Genomic DNA, 24,139 nt, shown 5'->3' on the forward strand with positions numbered 1-24,139 from the left:
TTCAGCCCAGAGACAAAGAATAGACTTCAAGGCATAAAGAGACACTCTTTTTGCTCTCAGGAGAGGGGAGGGAAAGTAAGTCTGGATCTGTAGATTTATAGATCTATAGAGTCATTTTGAGATGGGCGGTATAAAAACACAATAAATAAATCTATAGATACAGTGGAGTGTGATTTGCAGGCAACTGGCAAGGAAAACACTGTCTATGCCACACAGAGAATCCCAAATTTTTGTATTGACATAGATAATGCTTGAAACGATTTGGAATGGATTTGGGGGTGTCCAGTTCTAGCATTTGGGGCAAGAGGGGTGGTGGGAGCATCTCTCTGCAAGTTCAGTTAGAGCGGTATCTCCCAGCCTGAGCGACTTCGAGATGTGAGGCCCTCAAACCCCAGAATTCCTTAGCCAGCATGGCCATTGTGAAGAATCCTGAGCGCTGAAGGCCACACGTCTCAAAGCTGGCCACGCCGAGTTAGAGCTTCATTCCGTCACATCTAGTACAAAGCAGAATCTGGCTGGTCCCACATGCTTGACTTTTGGCTGTTTGCAGCTGGTGGGCATGACTATCGAGATACAAAACTGTTGACGCATGGTTGGCTTTCTCCAGACTGTTTAAGTTGTAAGGCATGACTCAAAGTGTTGCTAGGTAGTTTCCCCTGGTTGTGCTTCAGGAAATGAAGTTATTTCAAGCGATGAGGCCTGGTATGAAGGAGTTCTGAGGTCAATAGCTTAGATGTAGGTTTTATTTATTGTCATCCTTGTCTTCTTGGGTATTTGCGTTTGGCTTCTCCTTAGCTGGCTATTTTTAATTTACGTTCAATACTATTGGCTGGCTGAGTCAATTTCTAGACCAGATGTGGGTTTTTTTCCCGTGCTGCTAGGCCCCTGCTGACTTATATTATTCTAACCATGAAGAACAAATAACCTAACCTGGTGTACATCAGTGTCTGTGGCAGCCTTTCTCAACCTCTTGACCCTGGAGGAACTCCTGAAATATTTTTCAGGCCTCGGGGAAGCCCTGCATATTCAGGCTCAAATGTAGGCCAGAAATTACAAAATTATTATATTGGTTTCCTGGGTGGGCCTGTCTATATGCATTAACAACGTTCTTAAACTGAAAATAAAGAATGAAGCTTACCCCTTCGATATGAAGTTGCCGGAATTTGGAATAATTCTGTAATAAATCGTGATCTCCCAGGGAACCCCCTATGACCTCTCGCGGAACCCTGGTTGAGAAACCCTGGTTTGTGGGAACGCTAACTGATTGCCGATGAAGATCAGTGGTTCTTAAACTCTTCTGCCCTCCTGAATTCAGATTGCTGGGAGTACATTTGTTGAACCGTTCCATTTGTGTTCCTTCCTTATAAGAAACTCAGGGTGCGTGTATGTTTGGCGCCGTTCGGCTGAGGAGTGTGGCCAGACAGGAACTTGCGTGCGGTGTTTCTGTTTTGGCATTTTCACTCCGCAGCCCAGACCTCCAGTCCCACTCCCAACAATGGATGATGTCTTTGATGATACTAATCTCATCAAATCATATTCTCAAGACGCTCCCCGCTACTCCCTTAATGTTCATTTATTTCTTCATTCCATTGATCCCCGCCACAGTCCACTCTGAGTCTCAGCGGCTCATACCACTGTCTGCTGATGAACGCTCCTTAATCCTTTAACAAGCTGGAATTCTCAATGTGCCCCATTTGCCTGCTTTGTTTTTAATCACTGCTGGCAGTCCAGCGCTGTTGAGACACAGGATCCTCTTCTGATGTCAGGACGGTCAAGTCTGAACAGACCTGCTCAAAATCCTAATCAGTGAATTTCCTGGTTGTCAACTCGGAGCTTGTTTTGACTTGGCTAGCATGCGGCTAACTGGATTTCTCAGAGGTTGGTGCGCCGTCCCTTGACTCAACCTTGGTTGGGAGTTGACGGCACATGGAAGAAGTTTGACCTGATTTATTTATTTATTTATTTGATTGATTGATTGATTTATATCTTACTTTTCCGCTCTGGTGGATCCTCATGCTGACAAACAGGTGTATTAGACAGAGAGAAGAGGCGATTTGCTGCCACTTCATTGACATGCCTCTTGTGCCGGAAGTAAAGATGGAAGATCTACTTGAGACAAAGGGCTGAGACTGCTTCCTATTGCATTACCTTTCTGACAATTGGTTAAATGTTTAAAACCAGGGAGCAACTGTTTTTCAAGACGCGGACCCAAACCCAATAGGAAGGGCTGTCATGACGCCAAGGGCTTAATTTAAAGAAATGCAATGGAGGGAACCTTCCGTAGACTTTTGATGGGGGATTTTCCCAGGACCATAAGTATTGCTGGCCCCTTCCTTCTGTCTGCCGTGTGGTGCCCAGGTTCTTGCAAACACAAGCATCATTCCGTTTTCCCCATTTATTTGGGTTTCTCCCCTGCCCCAGGCTGCTCCCTGTGTTTGGTGCTGTGCTGTCTATATTCATGGCACGGTAGAAGTTTATAATTCTGTCCCCTTAGTGAGAATTCTCACAATTTACTACTGAGTTGCTGCAGGCTTCTGTATCACCTGTAGTATCTGGGAAACCTTGCTGTGAAGGCAGAAGGAAGTGATTACAGCTGTTGCACAATTGGCTCATAACCATGCAAATGCTGATTTAAAAAAAAAATCAAGGTGACTTAAATACGTAAGCACCTTTTTATACCCAGATGAAGAACCTCATGCGCTTTCAAAATGCCCCCCCCTTTTTTTTTTCATTTAAAGGATAAAAGAGAAGACTGTTCCCTTCCTGGTGGCATTTTTTAAAGCTCAGAAGAAGACAATTGTGATGAGATATTATGCATTTAGATTCCCCACGCCGCCCCGCTTGAATAACGCGCAGCTGTTAAAATGGCTCCCTTTTCAGAAACATGTTTTCTCGGCTGCACTCAGAGCAAAAACGTTTTGAAGTTTACAAGATAATTGCACTGTAATTAAGTGGGAAAAAACCAGTCTTGCTGATCAACATTTCCCCTCGTTGTTGCACTTAGCTTTTCAGGCATGCTTTGAAGCTGGGGAGAGCCTCTTCCAGCCTTTATTAGCTCAGCTGCAATGTGGCAAAGAAGGGAAAGGGAGGGCCTTTCTCCAGTCTTTTTTTTTTTTGCGTGTGTGTGTAGCATTAAAGCAAATCTCAATGCTTTCTTTTAGATGGCATTTCTGGAAAGTTGATGCAAGGAGTCTGGCTTTGCATTTTGCAGGGAAAGATTAGGGAGTGGTAAATCAAAGCTTGTGCTGTTGTTGAGAGAAAGAGAGAGTGTGTGTGTGTGTGTGTGAAGAAGTGAAACAGGCCTTCCTGTACATCAGAGGTCTTTCCCTTTGCTGGCACCAATACAGGTAGTCCTCACTTAACAACCACAATTGAGACTGGCATTTTGGTTGCTAAGCAAAGCGGTCATTAAGCAAATGTGACCCGATTTTACATCCTTTTTTGCGACAGTTGTTAAGTGAATCACCACAGGCATTAAGTGACCTATGTAGTCATTAAGCCAATCACCCAGTTCCCCACTGATTTTGCTTGCCGGAAGCCAGCTGGGAAGATTGAAAATGGCGGTCACGTGACCATGGGACACCGCAATGGTCATAAGTATGAACTGGTTGCCAAGTGTCCAAATCACGATCACGTGACTGCCAGGGACGCTGCAACGGTTGTAAGCGTGAGGAGCGGTTGTAACTCAGTTTTTCCAGCACTGTTGTAAGTCTGAACCATCACTAAACAAACGGTTGTTAAGTGAGGACTACCTGTACTGTGGGGGGATTGGCAGTTTTGCCTTCCATCAATTCTTTAATTTGGCTTCCATTCCATGGCCACCAGACTGCCTTTCAGAATCCCAATTCTAGGCGACTTACGCTTGTGAGTCTTAGCAACGAACGCGGTTCATTCCAGGTGATCTTCCACATTACCAGTCTGGGGAGGGGAAAAAAAGTCAGCATCCCACACCTCCATGCCGAGTGCTAGTTATTTGTGGCTTAAAATAAAAAGATAAAAACTCCTCTTCCTTGCTAGGCTGCCTTAGGACGATCTTGTTGGCAGCTGAGAACCCAGGCAAGCAGCCCTCTGCGACTTGTGCTAACCACTTAACAAGAGCTTAGCAAAGCTTCTCGTCAACTTCTGGACCTGCAATGTGACCAAAGAGGATATGCAGCAATTTGCCCTGTTCAGGCTTCTTTTGAAACACCTCCTCTTGGTTATTCCTCTGTTCGCCTGCATTTAGCTTTTTAAAGAAGCATTACAGTTTCCTGCATCCTCTTTTTCATGCTTATATTTCTATTTAACTTTGAAACGCTCTTGAACACAATGGCTCACTTTCTTCTTTTCCAAGGCAACATCACTTATTTCTCTCCCCCTTCTTAGAATGAAAAATGGTCGGAATGACCATTCTTGACTCTGCAGTTTAATGAAGCATGGAGGGAAATGCCAGTTAATTCCCTGCCTGGCCATCCTGATGGCTCTGCTTGCCCCGTTCTGAACAGAACAAAAAAATGAATGAAGCTTTAGGTGGAAAGAAGAGGATTCTAGATTCTGCTGTTCTCTGGTTAAGCAGCTGTTGGCATAATCCGCTTTGATTTTCTCTTGAGAGTTATTTATTGTTTCTTGTATCTTACCGATATTCACGCTTTCTGCTACAAGGCAGAAATCTTTTCCCTTGAAGATTTTCAGCAAAAAAAGATTTTCTTTTGTTCGACCAGCCTTCCAGCTCTGCAAGTTATTTGGACAGCAATTCTTATCGGCAGTTCCTGTGTGAGACAGTGGGAATAAATCCGTTTCAGTGGATAAATCTATTTCAGCTAAGTAATGCCGGAGCAGAGTCCGTTATGTGATAGTTGCAAAATTCATCACCGCAGGCGGACGGATGGTGGGAAAGGTGGCTAGAATAGGTGACGCGGTGTTATGGAAGCAGAGAAATGCCTTGTTAATTTAGATTATATTACATCAGTCCTCAATTGTCGGAACCCAACATTTGTCAAGACACTTGAATTCCAAGAGAGGATTGGGAGTTTAGGGAAGTGTGTAGGTGGGACTACTTACATCACACTTTTATGACAACCCCAGCAGACAATTTCCACCAACATTTGCACCGTTGTGCCTCTTAATTGCACTTCCTCAGCAAACCTTTGTGGGTGGACGTGCGTTCAAGGTGTCCTGAAGGCATATCGGTACCAATGCAGAGCTGAGTCAGTTACGAGGCTGAACAGGATGCTTTCATATATTGAGCTGTATCATCGGTATGTTTAGTTGTGTAGTTAAGCCAGAGGAACGGCCAACCGCCAGAACTACGAAGAGAGATTTTTCATATCAGTTGGAAGATTGTCTGCTGCTTAGAACTCAGCTGTGTGTGTTTCTCCCTAGAAATGTTTCCCTGCTGAACGGTTTACTTTCTCCCCGTCCTCTGAGCTGACAAAAGAGCTTTGATAGTTGTTGGAGAGCGCCAAGGTCTGTTTTTGCAAGCGGTCCCTGAAAGGGTCAGGCGCACCCTTTCCCTCTTGATCTTTCTTCCTCCTCTCTGGTCCTAGAAAGGCATTTTGGCTATATAGTCCTTGAGGGGCAATTCTTGCCGCTGTGGGTTCAAAACTTAGCCCTGCCCTTCTTTAAAATTAGAGACCGCTTCCGTTTCATCGGCTGACAGATAAATCTTGAAGCCGGTTTGTGATTAGGGGAAGTGTTCATCTAGGCAGCAAACTTCTTGATAGTCCTGGGGTAACCCGAATAAATGCCTCGATGGTATGCCTGTTGCCTCCAATAATGTTGCATTGCAAGTTTAATCTGGGCCAGACGGTAAAAAAAAAAAAGGAACTTCTAAATCTTACAACCCAGAACAGGAAACTTTTCTACTCCAGCCTTGAGGTCAGAGAATCATAAGTTGTGGTTCAGCGGCCAGATGCCTTCTTTATATCCGAAGTCAGCTTGTGTAAAAGAGAGTTTCCCTCTGAATGATTAAACCCCACCAGGTTTCGAAATATAATGATGTCAGTAGAATTCAGGCTTGGATCTTCATTTTCTGATCATGCATGCAAGCTTCCCTCCTCTCCCCCTCCCAACTGGCATGTGAAAATGAGGAGGTGTTTCATCAGAAAAAAAGCCAAAAATTCCATTTGCTAATTTTCCATCTGGGTCCTGAAGCAGCCAAGATAGATAGCATCTTCTTCTCAACAAATTCTTTAGGCCCAACAGATCCAGAATAGATGTTGTACAATGTTTTAAACAAAGTCGTGCCTGTTCTATAATGCTCCGCTTGGGTACACTAAACAGATCCAGGTAGAAAAATGTGTTCTTAAAGTTTAAATGCCAGTTGATCTTCTACAGGGTTATTGTCCTTTGTGCACAGCTTACATTATTTTCAGAATATCCATTTGTTAGGGAATAGTCTATTTCGGGCAAATATTGGTATTTATCTGAGGATCGTGTCAAACAAATGAACTGCAATGCGCTTATTGGAAGTCCTATACAGAAGCCTGCTTTTGGAGTTTCTTAGCATCCCTGAAGCTGTCAGTCTTTCTCAACCAGTTGAACTCAGCTTGTCTGCCTTCCTGTTGACTTCCCATGCTAGATATACTGATTCTAACTTCCTAGGATGGGCAGACCTGTTTCTCTCCATCCAGGTTGTGGGCAAATGTCATATAGAACAGTTTTGTTTCTGTTCTACTTTAGGATCAAGGGATTGTTTCCTAGATGTTTGATGTATTTCTTTTTTCCCTCTGGATAGACTGTTCAGTTTGACCTTGAAGAAGCTCATTATGCTGAAAGAGATGGACAAGGATCTCAGCTCGGTGGTGATTGCTGTAAAACTGCAGGTACGTGATACTGACCGAGCAAGGACGTGCCAAGCAACGTTTTGGCCTTAATGATCAGAAGAGTTACCCTCTGTAGCTTCAGGCAGACCTGCTCCAAAGAGGAAAGGGCTAAAACTTAGAAGTGAAATGCAAGCTTAGCATTCAGATAATTACTGTTTTAGCCCCAACATCTCCTGGGTGAGCCACAAAGCGCCACCATCAAGCTCTATGGGCTCTCCAGATGCTGCTCTTCCATGATTCTCAGTACAGGTAGTCCTTGACTTACGACCATTTGTTTAGTGACCGCTCAAAGTTATGACAGCACTGAAAAAAGTGACGTGCAACCGGTCCTCGCACTTGCGACCGGCACAGGGTCACATGGTCAAAAAATTCAGGCGCTTGGCAACTGGCATGTATTTACAATGGTTGCAGTGTCCCAGGGTCATGTGATTGCCATTTGCGACCTTCCCAGCTGGCTTCCGACAAGCAAAGTCAATGGGGAAAGCCGGATTCACTTAACAACCACATGATTCGCTTAATGACTGTGGCAAAAAGGTTGTAAAATTGGGTGCAACTCACTTAACAACTGTATCGCTTCATGATTGAAGTTCCGGTCCCAATTGTGGTCATAAGTTGAGGACTGCCCGTAGTCTGCCCTTTTGGGTTCCGATCCCGACATTGCCTCCACCTTTACGAGCGTACAAACTTAACGCACGCCTCTTGCAGGGTTCAAAGCGGATCTTGAGGTCCAATGAGATTGTTTTGCCCGTCAGTGGACTTGTGGAAACGGAGCTCCAGCTGACTTTCTCGTTACAGGTAAGTGCACTTCAGCGCAACGCCAGCTTTTTGCGAAGCGTTGGGGCTTCACGTGCAGGTGTGTCATTGCGTTTGAAGCCCAAACCATTTTACTCTCAAAGGGTCTTGACAGCGGCAGTCACGGCCTCGTCTGAGCTGTCGTTCATTAATCCCCACAATCCGGCAGGATTGTGGGAAGAGTTCTTCCAGCCCCTTCAGCAACCGCCTTGCAGGTTGAGCACCCTTAAGGCGTTCGAAACGCAGCGGTAAAAATACAGAAGTATCCCCGAAATGACGTTAGACTCCGCCATTGTTTTCCCAAGATCACTTGGGCCTGTAGGAAATGATTCTGGTGTGTCTCACATTCGTGTTTTCTCAGTAAGGTGCTTAATCGCTGTCTCATGCTGGAAGGCAATTGACAGGTGATTGGTGTGGAATTGGAAATCTCGTTAAGCCACCCCTCCACCGTAAGAGAGAGATCCAAGGAGTTAAGTCGCTGGATCTCTGTTGAACTGTAAATTGTATAAATTTGGAGCACCGTGTTTAACTCCGCTGCTGTGGGTGTGCGGTTCGAGTATTTAAAGCATTGGAAATGTTTATCTTAGAAGGGATATGCCAAATCTCGGTGTTATCTACCTCTGTTTAAGTGCAGAGCTCAGTATATTGGCATTGTTGGGGTCTTCATGTTAGCAACAGCTTTTTTTCCGGGATCATCCATACAATTTCACTCGCCGGACCATCTGTCTTTGGTGGGAAGGCAGTCTTTGCTGCTGCACAGGTTTTAGGTCCGTTTTTAGATCCCATCCATCTGCTTCCTACTCAGACAAAGCAACTGTTTGGGAGACTTTCTCCCAAATAAATTGGAAGGCATGGAATAGCAATGCCGGTCCTCCCATGTGGTTGTTGAGGGCTGCGATTCAGGCCGGCGCATGCAGGCTTGGGTGCTCCGTTTTGGGAAAGGCCAGAGTGCGCTGGCTGGCGGGTGGCCTTGTCCGAAGCCCTGTTGTGAACGCTGAGGGTGTCCTTTTAGTAGGAGCACTTGAATCCTCAGCCCATTTTACCTGCTACAGAGCCTGAAAATGTGCGGTTTAAAGTCAGTCTGCCGCAGCCAGTCCCAATACTTGTTACAAAACCTTGGCCTGCCGCTCCTTTGCATCCTGCTTCCCCTGCTTTTCGTTTGCAGTACCCTCACTTCTTGAAGCGAGACGCCAATAAACTGCAGATCATGTTGCAGAGAAGGAAGCGCTACAAAAACCGGACCTTCCTAGGCTACAAAACGTTGGCGGTGGGCCTGATCAACATGGCTGAGGTAAGGCAGACCGGGAGGCGACCGGGTTTTTGGGGAAGCTTAATAGGGCAGGAGGGGATTGTGATGGTTAGATGCTCTGAGATGCCCAGAGAAAGGTCTCCAGATGTGTTTGTATTACAGCGGCCAGGGTTCCCAGCCAACTGGCAAGTTGGCCAGGCATTCTGGGCGTTAGAGTTGCAGCAGAACTTGAGTAAGTAAATGTTTGGCTACGTTACCTCGTCCCGTTTCGTGTCAGAAGTGCAGGAAATAGAAAGGGGGAGAGCGTTAATTAAAATTTAAGAAGTTAAAAACACTTAATAAAAATATAAAATGTGCATAACTAGCCCAGTGCCGGGCCACATTGATGGCAGAGGTGTTTCCGACCAATAAGTCGCTCTGTGTGCATGTCGGTCCCAAAGGGCGCTGTAAAAGATGGGTCATTGCTTGACTCTTGCCGCGTTTGCTTATGAAAGCTTAAGATATTTCTAAGGGAACTCCGTCACTAAAGCAAACACAGAGGCCCGTATGCTTATGCTGGGGAATGACAAGGGTTGATCTGGAGGTGGGTGATGGTGATGATGCTGAAACCCAACTCTGCTGGTGTGGAGGAATACAATGACAACCTTGAAGAAGGAGTGCAGCGGCAGATATATCAACATCCCCTTTGCCCTGAAAAAGAGGAGGGGATGAGAAAGAAGCTCAGGAGTGCTCCTCCTCAGTTCTCTTGGGTGCAACAGTGGGGACAATAGAGGAGAGTCCCAGTAATCCGCGCAGAGTCTGTTTCCTGTCCCGGCCTATTTCCAAAAACCTCCCTTCCAATTCTTGCCATCCCAAAAGAGCTGATTTCCGCAGCCTGAGCCTGGGCCCTTTTCCACTCAACTCCTGAGCTGTGGTTCCTTTCCAGAAACACCTCTCTAGAGATGCCACTAGAAATCGTTCTCTGGAAAGAGGAAAGAACCCTGCTGTGCCTTCAAGGAAGTCGGCAGTTCGCTGGCTTCACACACTGCAGTGTGTTCTTTTCAGCAGTAGAAATCCTTGTGGCTTGGGCCAGGTCTCCCGCAACGCTAAGCCAAAATTTCTCAACCGTTTCACCTTTAAGATGTGCGGACTTCAACTCCCAGAATTCCTCGGCCAGCATGTGCGGCTTGCTGGCTGAGGAATTCTGGGAGTTGAAGTCCGCACATCTTAAACTTGCCACGGTTAAGAAACTCCGGGCTAAGCCAGCGCAAGCCACCCCCCTAATCTGGGAACCAGATTGTTAACTTCCGGCAGTGCTTGGCAAAATGGAGGCAAGAGGACGATTGATCTTTCAAAGGATCCTTGCCTCCCCTGTTTAAACTCCTAGAAAGAGCGGGCTTTCCTGGCTGAGCAACCTGTGTGTTTCTCAACGGCCACAGCCAAACGAATCAAGTATGAATCTTGTTCTCGTGCGATTTGAACACCACTCCTTTAGAAGGTTGGCCGCAGCTTCCTTCTCCTTTTCCAGTCTGTAATCTTCCGGGAAATAGGATCCCATTTCCTGACCGCTCCGCTGTTGTCATTTTCCTTGGTTTGTAAGCTTTCTGACTCGGCTGCAGATCTGTGTTCCGTTTCTCCTTTGCAGGTGATGCAGCATCCCAGCGAGGGGGCCCTGGTCTTGGGACTCCACAGCAACGTGAAAGACGTCTCTGTTCCAGTGGCGGAGATCAAAATCTACTCTCTGTCCAGCCAACCCATCGACCACGAAGGACTCAAATCCAAATTATCAGGTACGAAGCGCGGGTGAATCTCTAGTAGGACAGAGAAGATCTCTCTCCGAATTGCACGTTGAAGTTACCCTCTGGCACTCTTTGAGATGCGTTGGCTGGAAGCCCTGTTGTAACAGGGAATGCTGGGAGTTGAAGTCCAGCACGTGTAGAAGACCCCTGCGGGGTCTGCGGAATGCTCAGGGGGCTTCAGGGAGGGGGAGGAGAGCTGCAGAAGACGCTTGTGCAACGATGGTTGAGTCGCTTGTTCATCTTAAGGTGCGCAGTCTGCAGGAGAGCAAGCCCAGGGGAGCCCGATGTCCGTTTGTTTGCTGTGGCTTGTCAAAACAATCCAGCCTCATTCTGCCAAACGTTGCTATATTTAGCCTTCTGGCTTGGAATCCTCTCCTTTTCCGTACTCTCTCCCAGATGGCTACCTAGGCAATAATTTTGGTTGCTAGGGAAACTGATGCAAATGTAGACTCAGGGCTGGGTTTATTCTGATATTTGGGTTTATTACCAGCAACGTGGGGAATGATCAGATGGAAGCCAGGAACTGAGATGAAGTCATCAATCTTTGCCCTCCGGTGCTGTTTATGCATTCATCTGAGTAGAATGCAGATAGGTCCATTTAACTAGACAGTATTAGTCTAAATTAGTATTAGAGAGCCAGTCTGGTGTAGTGGTTAAGGCACCGGGCTAGAAACCGGGAGACTGTGAGTTCTAGTCCTGCCTTAGGCCCAAAGCCAGCTGGGTGACCTTGAGCCAGCCACACACACTCAGCCCTGGGAAGGAGGCGACGGCAAACCACTTCTGAAAAACCTTGCCAAGAAAACTGCAGGGACCTGTCGGGGCAGTCTCTAAGAATCAGACACAGCTGAACAGATTAAAAAAAAATAGGCTAAAGCAAACTGATTTTGTACCCTTTACATCAGAAAAAGAGATAACTATTCACAAAGTAGTCTCTGCTCTTAGTTGATGAGATCCACATTGGCGTAAACTTGTATTAGCCTATTGCCGTTCTTCCAAGGAGAATTCAGAACGGCACACCTACAGATATTTGGCAGAATCTTTCTTTTTACTCCATAACCAACTAGGTGGGTTAAGGAGAGGGGGAGATTAGAATCCAGTTCTCCCCAATCCCAATCTGGTCCTATATCCTGAACTGTGCCCTGGCATTTCAGAGCTTTTGGACGAGCGATGGCGTAGTTTGATCCCTCTTTTAATCTGCGGTCATGAATCTTTTAACTTCCTCGCTAATTGCTTTGAATTGATTTGGGCGCAACCGTTATAACAGAAGTAGTGAAAAATCAGGCCTGACTAGAAACTGTTGGCCACTGTGTTAGAAGACGTGTTCTGATCTTGATGGATAACGTTGGTTCTTTAATTTTCAGTCCAGGGTCTGCAACAAATCTGAAAACTGGTTTGAACCCTGTGTTGAAACGGTATCCATTAGTATATGTTACTGCCCAGGTGTTGCCTCCTAGAATATAGGAAATGAAATATTTGGGAACTTAATTTGCTAGGGAAACAGATGCAGGTTTTGATTCAGCTTTTGGCTGATTGGGAATGGCAGTTGTGACTCTGAAGAGGTGCTCTCTTGCTTGCCAGCCTGTCCCCTGAATGCATGATCAGCCGTCGCTTTGAATGAGAAAGACGAACTCTGAAGGCCCCCAGCAGGGCTGCGTGGTGGCGAGCGTTTTCAAAGCTACTTAAAATGGCCAATTAAAAGCCGACTAGATTCCGTTAGGTTTGCTTTCTTCTCGACCTAGCTTCCGGTTACCATCCTGAAGCTTTGCCGTGTGTTTGATCCCGGAGCCCGGAATGTGTTATGGACCTCCCTGAGTTTTTTCATCCACACCGTGAATAACTGGGTTAGTTGTACAGCAGATGAGATGGTAGATTCCTAAGACAGCTGGAGTATATTCTCATGGCTCTCAGATAGCAGAAAAGGATTTCTTTTTTCTTTTTGCCGATAATGCTCCCCCGCACGGAGAAGACAACCATCTTACCCCTGCACGTGAAAAATGAAAAATACCAAGAAGAAACTTTGGTCCAGCTCGCTTAAAACTGTGCTTCCTTTCTCCCCTTCACTCCTTAAGCACTCCTTAATTCGCTGCCAGGACGCTCAGAGCTCCTGATTCTAATGCCATTTTAGAACAGGACAGGACAACGAATAACAAGAAAAATAGGTGGCCAAACGCCTTTTTTCTCAGGGAACGAAACTTTACTGCTGGGCCACAGTTAAGCTAACTTGGGCTTACGTTTCTCTGAATTTGCACGTCCCTCCTCCTTCCGAGTTAGCATAACGGGCCAATCTGGACGGTGCGCCTGGGTATGAAGTGCATTGAACTGGAGCTTCCGTGGGGTTTGTTGATAATCCGGACTGTCTTTTAGATCGTTCCCCTGACATCGATAACTACTCAGAGGAAGAGGAGGAGAGCTTCTCTTCCGAGCAGGAAGGCAGCGATGACCCCCTGCACGGGCAGGTGAGTCGGGCGCTCCTCTCGCCCGCTCCGTCTCGCTCAGCCGGTTCCCTTCGGCAAACACTATCTGGCACAGATTTGTTCAGCTTGGGTTCTGCTGGACGCCGTTCCAGATTGATCCTTGCTGTGTGTTTGGAGCCAGATGAGATGTCACGTCTCCTAATAAACCAAGGCCTGCAGCGTTTGCCTTGTTTTGGAGAACTCTGGGATGGGACGCTGCGTGCCTTCTGCAACGGCTCCTCCGTTTTCTCCCTGTAGGATTTGTTCTACGAAGAGGACGATCTTAGGAAGGTGAAAAAGCCGAGAAGGAAACTGACCTCGGCTTCTGCAATTACTCGGGTGAGTCCTGTTGCAAGGTCCCTCCTCTGCCCTGCATGGTTCCTCTTAGCAATCCGGAGACCAAGGGCCACTGGGCCACTGGGTGGCCGTAGACTGGGAAGATGGAGGAGATGCTTCACAGTCGTGGAGAGGAGCAAATGGTTTCCCAGCTTTATCACACATCTGGATGTACCTGGATGGCTCTCCTACTGGTTTGTGTGCCTGGGATGCTCAGAATTACTCTGTGTTTCATTGATTATTGCCAGCATTGTTCCAGCCCTAAAAAGTGGACCTGGTAGCTAACCTTTGATCCTTACTTCGGATTCTCTGCCCAGAATCCATGAGCTACTTTCAAGAAGAGCTTGAGGTGGACCTGCAGAGAGTAGGGAAGGTGACTTAGTGAAAACATGCAGGAACCATTCCCGAGGCAAAGGGGGCTGAAACATGTTTTAAGTCCAGAGTAACGAGACAACGTTCAGAAGCAGCTCAGGCAGACACCTCCCTAATTCACAGGAGTATAAGAAGAGGGGGTGGTTCAGCCCAGACTTGCAAGATTCTGTTGTTATGGCCAATAGCAATCAAAGTGGTTTTAGCCTTCCTGTGGAGTTGATTTCCTGGTCTGGTCTACCTAGTGGGGCTGACAGGACCACAGCTGGGTCCTATTGTGCTGGGGAGGGGGTGGGGGCTGGCCAGTAATTTCCTTTTAACAGGAGGGTTCTCTAAGCAAGAGATGGAAGCGACCTGTGGTCTTCTCCTTCCTCCTACCAACCCTGCAAATGCCTATCTTGCTACCGCCGTCGGTTCCTCCCCACCCCACCCCACCGGCTTTCTTATCTCTGGCTGGCAGTTGAAGTACAAACTGCTATTTCCGGGAGCCGGATTTTGCTCTGGGCTGTCCAGTTGCCAGTCCTTCCCGACTTGGCCTCGAAACCCTCCGAGCGCAGCTCGCGACCGCTGGCGGGAGAGCAGTCCGTTGGCTTTGCTGAATTCAGTGTCACGCGTCAGTGATGGTGAACGGAACGCGGGCAGAGACCTGCCCTGCTGGTGGGCTCCCTGGCGGAGCATAACTGCATGCATCGGCTAGGTTTGGGACAGTGTTCCTTTCAGGCCTAAGGGGGGTAAGAAAAGTCATACCGAGGGTACATCCACTTGTGCTGCAGCTTGGAACTGTCCCCAGAACCGGGACATAGAATGGCAGGTCCCTTAGTTGATGAGGACTCAGCAGGAGGCAAAATCCGGAGAAGATGATCTCGTGAGCACATGTTAAGTTGCGGCTCCTCTGGGTGTCGGCACAACTCATTCATTCCTTCATTCCTTCAGTGCTCACTGACATGCAGATGTCAGCTTCCGAGTATCCCAGCTCCTTCGCTTTGCACCTCGCTCTTTCCAGACAAAGGCGTTTGCTCCTCTTGGCCCCGGTCCCGTGGCTGCCGCTTTTCCTAACCAGCAAACATCCCCTCTTTTTCACAGCAGCCAAACATTAAGCAGAAGTTTGTGGCTTTGCTGAAAAGGTTCAAAGTCTCAGATGAGGTAAGTGTGGCGATATTTATACATCTCGATCCCCGCCTGTGCGATTTCTCTTGCGCTCGTGGCTATAGAATTTGTACCAAAGGCTGCCGTCGGCATTTGGTCTGTGGGGAAGGGATGGAACTTATTGGAGCAATGTGGAGGCAGGGGGAAGTAATAAGTTTAATCCTTCATATCTCCTCATCACGTTGGGAAGGACTTCTCTCCGAAACCCCAGAGAGCGGTAGGTTCGTGGCTTTTCATCCTCACGAAAATACGTGATGTGTTTTATTTGGTTTTGGCTTCATGTGAGCTTTTGGTTACAAATTACGGTTTGGGGCAACTGTATAAACCCAGCCTGATAATCTCTCTGCGTAAGACAGCTGGTTCCTAGATTGCAAAGCCATTTATGGTGGGTAGTCATGGGGAGGTCGTCGTTTAGAAAGAGGTGGCTGTGGGGCAAAATAAATCGGTTGCAGCGTGGCCGCCTTCAGAAAATAACATGCCTTTTGCTTTGTCGTCTTCAGATTTTAAATATATCAATTGTTACAGGTAGTCCTCGACTTACGGCCATTTGTTTAGCGACCGTTCGAAGTTATGACGGTGCTGAAAAAAGTGATTTATGACCGGTCCTCGCACTTAGGACCGTTGCAGCATCCCCCAGGGTCACATGTTCAAAATTCAGGCCCTTGGCATGTATTTACGATGGTTGCAGTGCCCTGGGGTCACGTGATCGCCACTTGTGACCTTCCCAGCCAGCTTCCGATGAGCTAAATCAATGGGGAGCAAGTGATTCCCTTAACGAGCATGTGATTTTTATTTCTTATTTATTTATCATATTTTTATCACATTTGCTTAATGACTCGACGATTCACTTAGCAACTGCTGCAAAAAATGTTGTAAAGTCCGGGGCAGCCACATGCCTCGCTTAACAACTGCACTGCTTAATGATGAATTTTTCCGGTCCCTATTAAGTCATAAGTTGAGGACTACCTGTATTTAAAATGCAGATGACCTTGTCAGTGGCCAACCTAATAATGAAGGCGTGGGAGCGCTTCCTTGGCCAACGAGCTGCCGTCCTGATCGTTAAACTTTTCCTCATCCAGGTCGGCTTTGGACTGGAGCACGTTTCCCGAGAGCAGATCCGGGAGGTCGAAGAAGACCTGGACGAGCTTTACGACAGCCTGGAGATGTACAATCCCAGCGACAGCGGCCCTGAGATGGAAGATACCGAGAGCATCCTGAGCACCCCAAAGCCAAAACTCAAGTGAGGGCAGCAAGGAAGGCTGGGAAACAAAGGGGGCCAAACAGAGGCATCCTGGGAGTTGAAGTCCACCCGTTTTCAAGGGGCCAAGGTTGAGAAACACTGCTCTAGGGACCAATTGGTGAGGAATGCGTTTTCCAAGGCTAGATCCAACTGCAGGGTGGGGTCCCACCCTGGGATCGTATGGATACGGGCCAGGAATCTGCTTGAACCTGAAACGTCCCAGGCCTGACCCAGGACTCTCGCAGAGTGCTCCTTCCCGGTTCACTTTTTCCCTCCCCTTTTTCTAAAAAAGTAACACAGAACTAGTACAGGGTCTTCCGGTTTCAGACCTTCTGGGGGGAACACCCACCTTGGGCACCCCTTTCATCTACCTGACCCACCAGATCGGGGAGGCAGGGTGCGTCCAGGTTATGGGTCCGTCCGTCCCCCCTGCATTAAGGAGGCCCATCTAGTGGGACCGAGAAGAAGGGCCTTCTCCGTGGTGGCTCCGTTCCTGTGGAAGATCATCCCTGCCGAGATAAGATTGGCCCCCACCTCTTCCAGAAGGCCCTGGAGACATGGTTCTGCCAGCAGGCCTGGGAAGCCCAGGTTGATGCGGAGCCTGTCAAGTGGTTTGTCTGAATGTATTGTTGTCGCCGAGGCGTGGGGGTGTAGTGGGTTTTATTTCTGTAAGCCGCCCGGAGTCGCCGTGAGTGAGTTGGCTGGCCATATAAATTTCTTCAATCAATCAATCAATCAATCAAAACCAGTTGGTCTGGCTGCTAACAGAGGTGGAAGCCTTTGAACAGAGACCCTTGCCCTCTCAAGCCCGCTGCTCCAATTCCCCTCAGAGTCTGCGGCACCGGCTTTGATTCCCCGCCTTGTTCCCTTCCAGGCCGTTCTTTGAGGGCATGTCTCAGTCGAGCTCCCAGACCGAAATTGGAAGCCTCAACAGCAAAGGAAGTCTCGGCAAGGACGCCCCCAGCCCCGTAAGTCACAAGAAGGAGACAGGAGGAAAACGGCCCTCCGAGCTTGAGAAATTACAGCAGATTGGGATTCCGGCAGGAAACAAACAAACCCCTTTTTGTAATCCTGGGGGAAGCACCCTGGGAGATGATACCATTCTGGGCAAACGGCTGTGTGGGCGAGAGTCGCGGCAGAGGATCCCTTTCTCAGACAGAAGGGCTGGCCTGCCTTGACTGGATCTGATTGAACGGGCCTCCTCTGAATGTGTGGTTTGCTTTGTGTTTTTATACCTGTCTCACGTGGCAGTGGGTTTGATGTATGCAGAGAGGTAGAACTGGTTATATTGTGTGATTTATTTGCAACGGTTTCACGCTGCTCCCATCGCTGCAGCTGCGAGGGGCCTAGAAGCATGGATAAGTGGAGCATCCCATAGATCAGCTCTCCTCAACTGTGGCAACTTGAAGAGGGTGGACTTCAGCTCCCAGAATTCCCCAGCCCATGCTGGCTGGGAAATTCTGGGAGCTGAAGTCCACCCCTCTTCAAGTTGCCACGGTTGAGAACCACTGCCATAGATACTGTCCTGCGATCACAGCTGGTTTGGTGTCTGGCTGAAAATGGCACGTAAGGCTTAAAGCTGAAAGGAAATCTTAGGAAGAGGTGGTTTAGGGCCCTCTCCTCTCTGCATGCGACGAGGAGGAGGATGAATTCAGTGGTTTGTTGAAAGAAGATAAAAGAGAAAGCTCAGGAGGGATTTTAGAACCTCCATCTCTTTTCAACCCTGCTGAGGGGATCCATTTTGTTCCCGGTCCTTCAGAGCTGGTCCGAATGGGGAAACGCTGAAGGTTGGACTGTTGGACTGGAGCATCTGTGGTTGCGTTGGCATCCTCGTCGCCAAAACGGTGCTTCCCTGCCAACCCAGGAAGAGCTCTACAGAGAAACTAGAATCATTTAATCCGATTTGTTAAGCGGATTGATTATATGGGGCCGGGGGCGGGGGGGAGCCGTGGCGATGCAGAATTACAGCGGTGTGTCCCGGCCTAAGGACAGGCATCAGCTTTTACGAGCTGCCTCTTCCTTCATTGAATTCTTGCATCTGATGCCGAGAGCCGCAGCACGCGAAAGCTGATGCCTTTTAATAAAATGTATTTGTCCGAAAAGACGCTGACAGATTCCTGGGATTCCGCCCCCCCCCCCACTCCTGGATTTAAGCTCTGCAGAAACATCTTTTTTCCCTTTCCTTTTTCTCTCCTCGGCTGCCGCTGCTCCAGATTGAAGCCTCTGCTGGAGACAAACTGAGACCAAATCGGAATAAAAACATTGATGACAGTATCAATGAAACAGACATGCTGGTAAGTGCCCAGAAGTAGCCATCGCCCTCAGCAGCGGAAGGTCCCTTTTCGTTCCGGGGGGCGGGGGCGGAATTAGCACTGAACACCGTCTCTTCCCCGTTTCTCTAGGAAGGGAACGAGCAGGATGCTTTCGGGGACTTAGCCACCACATTAATTATCCCAGAAAAAGTCAAGACGCCGATGAAAACGAGCAAGGGAGATCTCCAAAGTATGGCCTCGCCGAGGTAATAAATGCGGAGTTTTATTCGCTTGTGTGTTTTCACCCCCTGAAAGCTGTTCATAATGGCTGACGGCCCTAAATTAAAACATGCGTCGAGCCTTTTAAACCTGTGTTTCTCAACCGTGGCCGCTTTAAGATGGGTGGACTCCAGCTCCCAGAATTCCTCAGCCAGCCATGCTGGCTGGGGAATTCTGGGAGTTGGAGTCCACCCATCTTAAAGCAGCCAAGGTTGAGAAACACTGGTTTAAATGCTGTAAAATTCCCTCGGCGGAGCAGCTGACAGCCTCGGGCAGAGGACCCGCCAGCTCCTCTTGAGGCCAGCGTCAGCGGCCCTGGGGCCTCTTCCTGCTCGAGAGGGGAAATAAAACTGCGTGCCCTAATTGCTCCTGAAGCGCGCCCAATTCCTCTGCCCCCTCATCGGCTGGAGTAACAGAGAGAGAAATGCTCTTATGCAACCTCCAGGGATTGATGGAGGTGGCCCCGGGCACAACCTGGGGCTACTCCATTGCACATCGTTTAGGCTTTTCTTTGTAAGCTGCAGCGGCAGACTTGGGCGTGGAGGGTCTCTCTTTGGCAGTGCGCACACACACACACACAGACACACACACACACAGAATCTGCTCTGCTATTTTCTCTGGCAATTTTGTACAGACTCCTCGCTTAACAACCATTTATTTAGTGACGGTTCGGACTTAGGATGGTGCTGAAAAAACTGACTTGCTCCTGGTCCTTGCACTTGCAGCCGCCCCGGGTCCCCCCGCAGTCACGGGATCACGATTTGGGCGCTTGGCAACCGGTTCGCATCTATGACTCTCGCAGCGTCCCGTGGTCATGTGACCGCCATTTTTGACCTTCCTGGCCGGCTTCTGGCAAGCAAAATCAGTGGGGAAACCATACGATTCATTTAACGGCCATGTGGTTTGTTTAACGCCCCAGTGATTTGCTTAATGACTGCTGCAAAAAGGGGGGTAAAATTGGGTCGGATTCACTTAATGACCACTTGGCTTAGCAACTGTAATTTTATTCCCAATTGTGGACATTAAGCGAGGACTGCCTGTATGGACTTTTCAGGGCTGATTCATTGGGAGCCCTCTAGAAAATGCTTTCTGTGCAGGGGGACTGGGCTGGGCGTGGGAACGTCCACGTGGCTTGGGTCTCCTGCAGAAGACGTGCGGCCTGGTCCTCTTCTGTGTGCATCTTCAGTCTGCCTAGAGACAGAGCCCTAACTTGCCCTCCCCAGGGAGGTCTCAGCATTCGGCTTACAGTAGCCGTTTGGCGGCATCCGTTTGCTGCCAGCCCCAGCAAAAGGGCTCGACTCCAGAAACGTCCCCTCCCGTTCACCATCGCCTCGCCTCCCCATCGGCTCTGTCGTTGCGAATTAAAAAACGTCGCATCTGGGTTCCTCTGGGCTCCCAGGGGTGGCTGCAGATGCTCCGTGAATGCAAAACGTGGCTTGGCGTTCTCCCCGCGCAGAACAGATGCTTCGCAGGAGACCGGTTCTCTCCGTTCTGCTCCGCTCCCTTCTCTGGGCCCTGTTCCCCCCCCCTCTTCAGGCAGCAGCCATTCGATGACTTGCTTTGTTGCAGAGGGTAGCCAGCTCCCGAAGCAAACCGCACGGTTTTGTTCTTGAGCTCCCAACCTTCCATCTGAGGTCTTGCCTTCCCTCCAGCTCGCGGCCCTCTGAAAAAGCAGCACCGGATGGGGAATTTCCGCCCCGTGTTCTGCTGAAGGTGACATATCTTTGGTTTACAAAGGCCGGTGCTTTCCATCCGGCCAGTGCTGCTGTTTTCCCAGCTGTGCTTCGGCTAGATCACGCGCTTGTCGCGCTATTCACCTGAGATTCCCCATCTTCTCCTGTTCGCCCCCACTGCCCCAATCCTCATGTTCCTTCAAGGAACCCCTGAGCCCATCACCGCACAAATGAAAATTGGGCACAGGATCCTTAGCATGAAAGGACACATTCTTTTGGTCAAGCCTGGAATGGTGGAAAATTGAATGAATCCCAAAGCGGGGGAATCAAGACCTGGACATTTTGGACTAGTGCTGGGAAGGGGTCATAGTACATGGGCCAAGCCCTCTTTGCTGGTAGCTGGAATGCTTACCAAGTTTTTTTTTTTTTTAAATGTTCAGCAGACGTGGTTGAGTTACTCCCATTTATGTTCAATTTTTGGCTCCCATCCTAAGAGCAAGAAACTTAGTTATCTAACTGTTGCAACGGAAGCTGGAGGTCGTTAGAAGAACTCAGCCAGTTTTGAGGGTCTGTTGGTGCCTCTGCACCTGCCCCCGATAAAATATTCGGCTTCTGTGTCCAGGAGGAGCAGCACTGGGCTCCCCCCAGCTGTGGCGCAACTTTGCTTGTCCTCCCCGGTTTATAGCGCTAGGCTTATCCATTGCCATCTTTCTTCCTCCGGGGACAGCAAAATGGACAGCGCCGTGCACACTCCACGTCAGAAACGCAGCACCCCGCTCAAGGAGCGTCAGCTGTCCAAGCCGCTTAGCGAACGCACCAACAGTTCCGACAGTGAAAGATCCCCGGATTTATGTCACAGCACGCAGGTAAGCTGCAGCTGCGATCCGCCTTGCCAGGGCTCAGTCCCCCCTCGTTGGATGTTGGGAGAAGGGGTGGTGGTAGCAGGGGAACGGACTTCCTGTCTGAATCTTGGGATCGTAACCTTCCGTTGGGGTAAGAATTGGGGGAGGAATATTCTTCTCTGAGCTGTACACACCTGGTCTCACATTGGAACCAGGAAATGTTCCTCCAGATCTGACGAGTGTTCTGGAGTCGGGCAGCTCCTAAATTGAATAGAATGAATGAATGAATGAATGAATGAATGAATGAATGAATGAATGAATGAATGAATGATAGAGTATCCTCTGGGTCAGCCTTCCTTGACTGGATATCTTTCAGGAGCATTCAGACTGCAACTTGCAGCAACCCAAAGAGCTCTAATTTGATGAAGATTAGGCCATACCAGTCTTTCTCAACCTTAGCCATTTTAATGGGCAGACTCCAACTCCCAGAATGCCCCAGCCAGCATTACTGGCTGGGGCATTCTGGGAGTTGAAGTCCACACAACTTAAAATGGCCGAGAAACACTGGCTATACTCATCTATGCTGAGGAGCTGTACGTGAAATGGTCTGTGGGAGTGACCTTGGGAGGCAGTGTGAAAGATCTCTCAGCCCACAGAATGAGAGGGGGCGTGGGAAGCATCTCAGAAGGGACCCTCCCTAGTTTTCCGGAGAGTAAAAGGAAAGGAGGGGAGAAATCCTTTCAGCCATGCAAGATTCTGTTAATGTAACCTTACAACAAAGATAGAGCTAGTCCTCCTGGGTGCGCTTCTTGCCTGGACTATCTCGCAGGGCTGACTGTACTTCAAAAACTGTCCACCTTTCCCCACCAGATTCCTCGCAAGGTCGTTTACGATCAGTTGAATCAGATCCTCGTGTCGGACGCTGCGCTGCCAGAAAACGTGATCCTCGTGAACACTGTCGACTGGCAAGGCCAGGTAAGCAGCTGGTTGTCCCCGTGCCTAAAAGAGGGACTGACTTGGCAATTACTATTTAATGGCCTTTTGGAAAACAACCCAGTTCTGCTTCCCGGATACCAAGAGCTGGAAGGCTGTTGCTGTGTGCATTCAGCCTATGTGGTCTTCCACAGAGGGCCACAAGTAAGCTTTCTCAGAGCTTCCCACCTCAAATTTGAGAATGCTGGGATAATTGGGAAAAATCTAACGTTCGCTAATCAGAAAGGATCATTTCCTCTGGCCTTTAGACCAGATCCTGCGAGCTCAGCCTTGGACTAACCAACAGCTTGTATAAAAACACATTCTGTAAGCGTTGTTTAACTTATGAGATAAATCAGTGTTTCCCAGCTCCGGCAACTTTGAGGTGTGTGGACTTCAGCTCCCAGAATTCCCCAGCCAGCCATGCTGGCTGGGGAATTCTGGGAGCTGAAGTCCACACACCTCAAAGTTGCTGAGGCTGAGATAAATGAAGTTTTGTGTTGGCAAACGGAAGCACTCAGTTGAACCTGAAGCCCGATTTGAGGAAAATGAGGCGCCAGAAGGGAGAACGGCAGTGCGATAGGAGTTGGAGATTAAGCAGAACGATGAAGAGGGTGCTCCGCTCAGGCCAGGAGACGTTTTTCCCGCTGCCTGCTTATCCCAGTATTTGCAAAGATGGTTGTTCGCTTCAGTATATCCTTGCTCTCATGACATTTATAGACCTTTTCTGTCAAATGCTAGCATGTTCCAGACAATGAGAGAGAACCCGTTTTTTCCTTCCGGCTGCCCTGCAGAGCGATCCTTTGCTGCACGGGGAATTTGAGAGCTAAAGATCTAGCCTGAAACCGTTTTACGCACATCTCTGGCTTCAAGTGACTGAAACGCCATCCTTAGAAAAGGGGGGATTATACTTCCAAACAAAGAAGGCTGCCAGTCAGTCAGTGTCTCACATTTCCCGTCCCTCGGAGCATCGGTTGCCTCCTCACGTGCCTGCTAAGCCCGTCAGACAGCCTATCTCAGATTTCCATCAGCTCAGGTGTAATTGTGACATGTAAGCTTGTATCCATGCTGCTTATGGGTGCTCATTAGCAACTTTCTGGCTCGGTTCACGCGGCCTGTGGTTAATCACCCAGAAGAGGTGTTGTAAAGCAGCTGAGTCAGCAAAGAGGCACGTCCTGTCCCTGCCTGACTGCATCCTTCCTTTGTTTCCAGTACGTAGCTGACCTCCTCCAGGATCAGAAGAAGCCTGTTGTTTGTACATGCTCCACCATCGAAGTGCAAGCTGTCCTGTCTGCAATCCTCACAAGGATCCAGAGATAGTGAGTTCACTGTGCCCTGGTCAATCATTTTTCTGTCTTTTGGACTTGGCCCCTCACGAGAGGTCAAGCAAGACTGTAGATTCCAGGGGGCTTAGTTTTTAGAAGAATGGCTGATACCTTAGAACGTCCTTGCCGCAATTGAACGTTCGCTCTCTTGCAAAGAAAGGCTGGACTTCAGATCCCCTCTGACTGATGATCAATCAGTCCCTCCATCAGTTACTCTGTGGAATGGCTTCAAGATGAAGATCTCCACTGGGGACAGGTGGAGTCACGCTCACCTTAGGTTTCAGAAGCCCCTTGTTACGTCCAAAAGCGGATGAATGCCTTTATTTGCAAAGCTACGTAAGTGCCCACTTCCAGTCCTGCCTTAGGTATGTCTCAGCATTTCTGAAAGAATCATAAAAGCCAGAACACCACGGTGAATGGACCTGGCTTCAGATAGAAAGGCCTGGGAAAATGGAGGTTTATACCCGACATCAGAAAGACATAAAATTAGGCCAGTTGCCATCTGCTTCTAATTTCTGAAGAAGGTGGGTGTCCGTATTAATTAGGAAAGCCCTAACTACAGTTAGATCATTTCTCTTGTCCCGGTCTTGTGTGAATGGGAACAATTGGAAAACACACCCTTCGCCATTC

General features: G+C 48.6%; 1 protein-coding gene across 1 annotated transcript in view; it reads left to right on the forward strand.

Moving 5' to 3' along the window:
* Window positions 1-24,139, forward strand: part of PACS1 (phosphofurin acidic cluster sorting protein 1) — a 55,276-nt gene that overhangs the window by 16,304 nt on the left and 14,833 nt on the right. Inside the window, exons 2-15 of the mRNA XM_063317094.1 lie at window positions 6,716-6,803; window positions 7,509-7,598; window positions 8,761-8,886; window positions 10,469-10,613; window positions 12,987-13,078; window positions 13,334-13,414; window positions 14,867-14,923; window positions 16,006-16,166; window positions 17,041-17,134; window positions 18,380-18,460; window positions 18,569-18,684; window positions 21,098-21,236; window positions 22,083-22,187; window positions 23,397-23,503. Of these exons, the coding sequence (XP_063173164.1) occupies window positions 6,716-6,803; window positions 7,509-7,598; window positions 8,761-8,886; window positions 10,469-10,613; window positions 12,987-13,078; window positions 13,334-13,414; window positions 14,867-14,923; window positions 16,006-16,166; window positions 17,041-17,134; window positions 18,380-18,460; window positions 18,569-18,684; window positions 21,098-21,236; window positions 22,083-22,187; window positions 23,397-23,503 (1,482 nt within the window). The remainder of the gene's footprint in view (window positions 1-6,715; window positions 6,804-7,508; window positions 7,599-8,760; window positions 8,887-10,468; window positions 10,614-12,986; window positions 13,079-13,333; window positions 13,415-14,866; window positions 14,924-16,005; window positions 16,167-17,040; window positions 17,135-18,379; window positions 18,461-18,568; window positions 18,685-21,097; window positions 21,237-22,082; window positions 22,188-23,396; window positions 23,504-24,139) is intronic.

This window comes from Candoia aspera, chromosome 17 (genome assembly GCF_035149785.1).
Source record: "Candoia aspera isolate rCanAsp1 chromosome 17, rCanAsp1.hap2, whole genome shotgun sequence".
NCBI lineage: Eukaryota > Metazoa > Chordata > Lepidosauria > Squamata > Boidae > Candoia > Candoia aspera.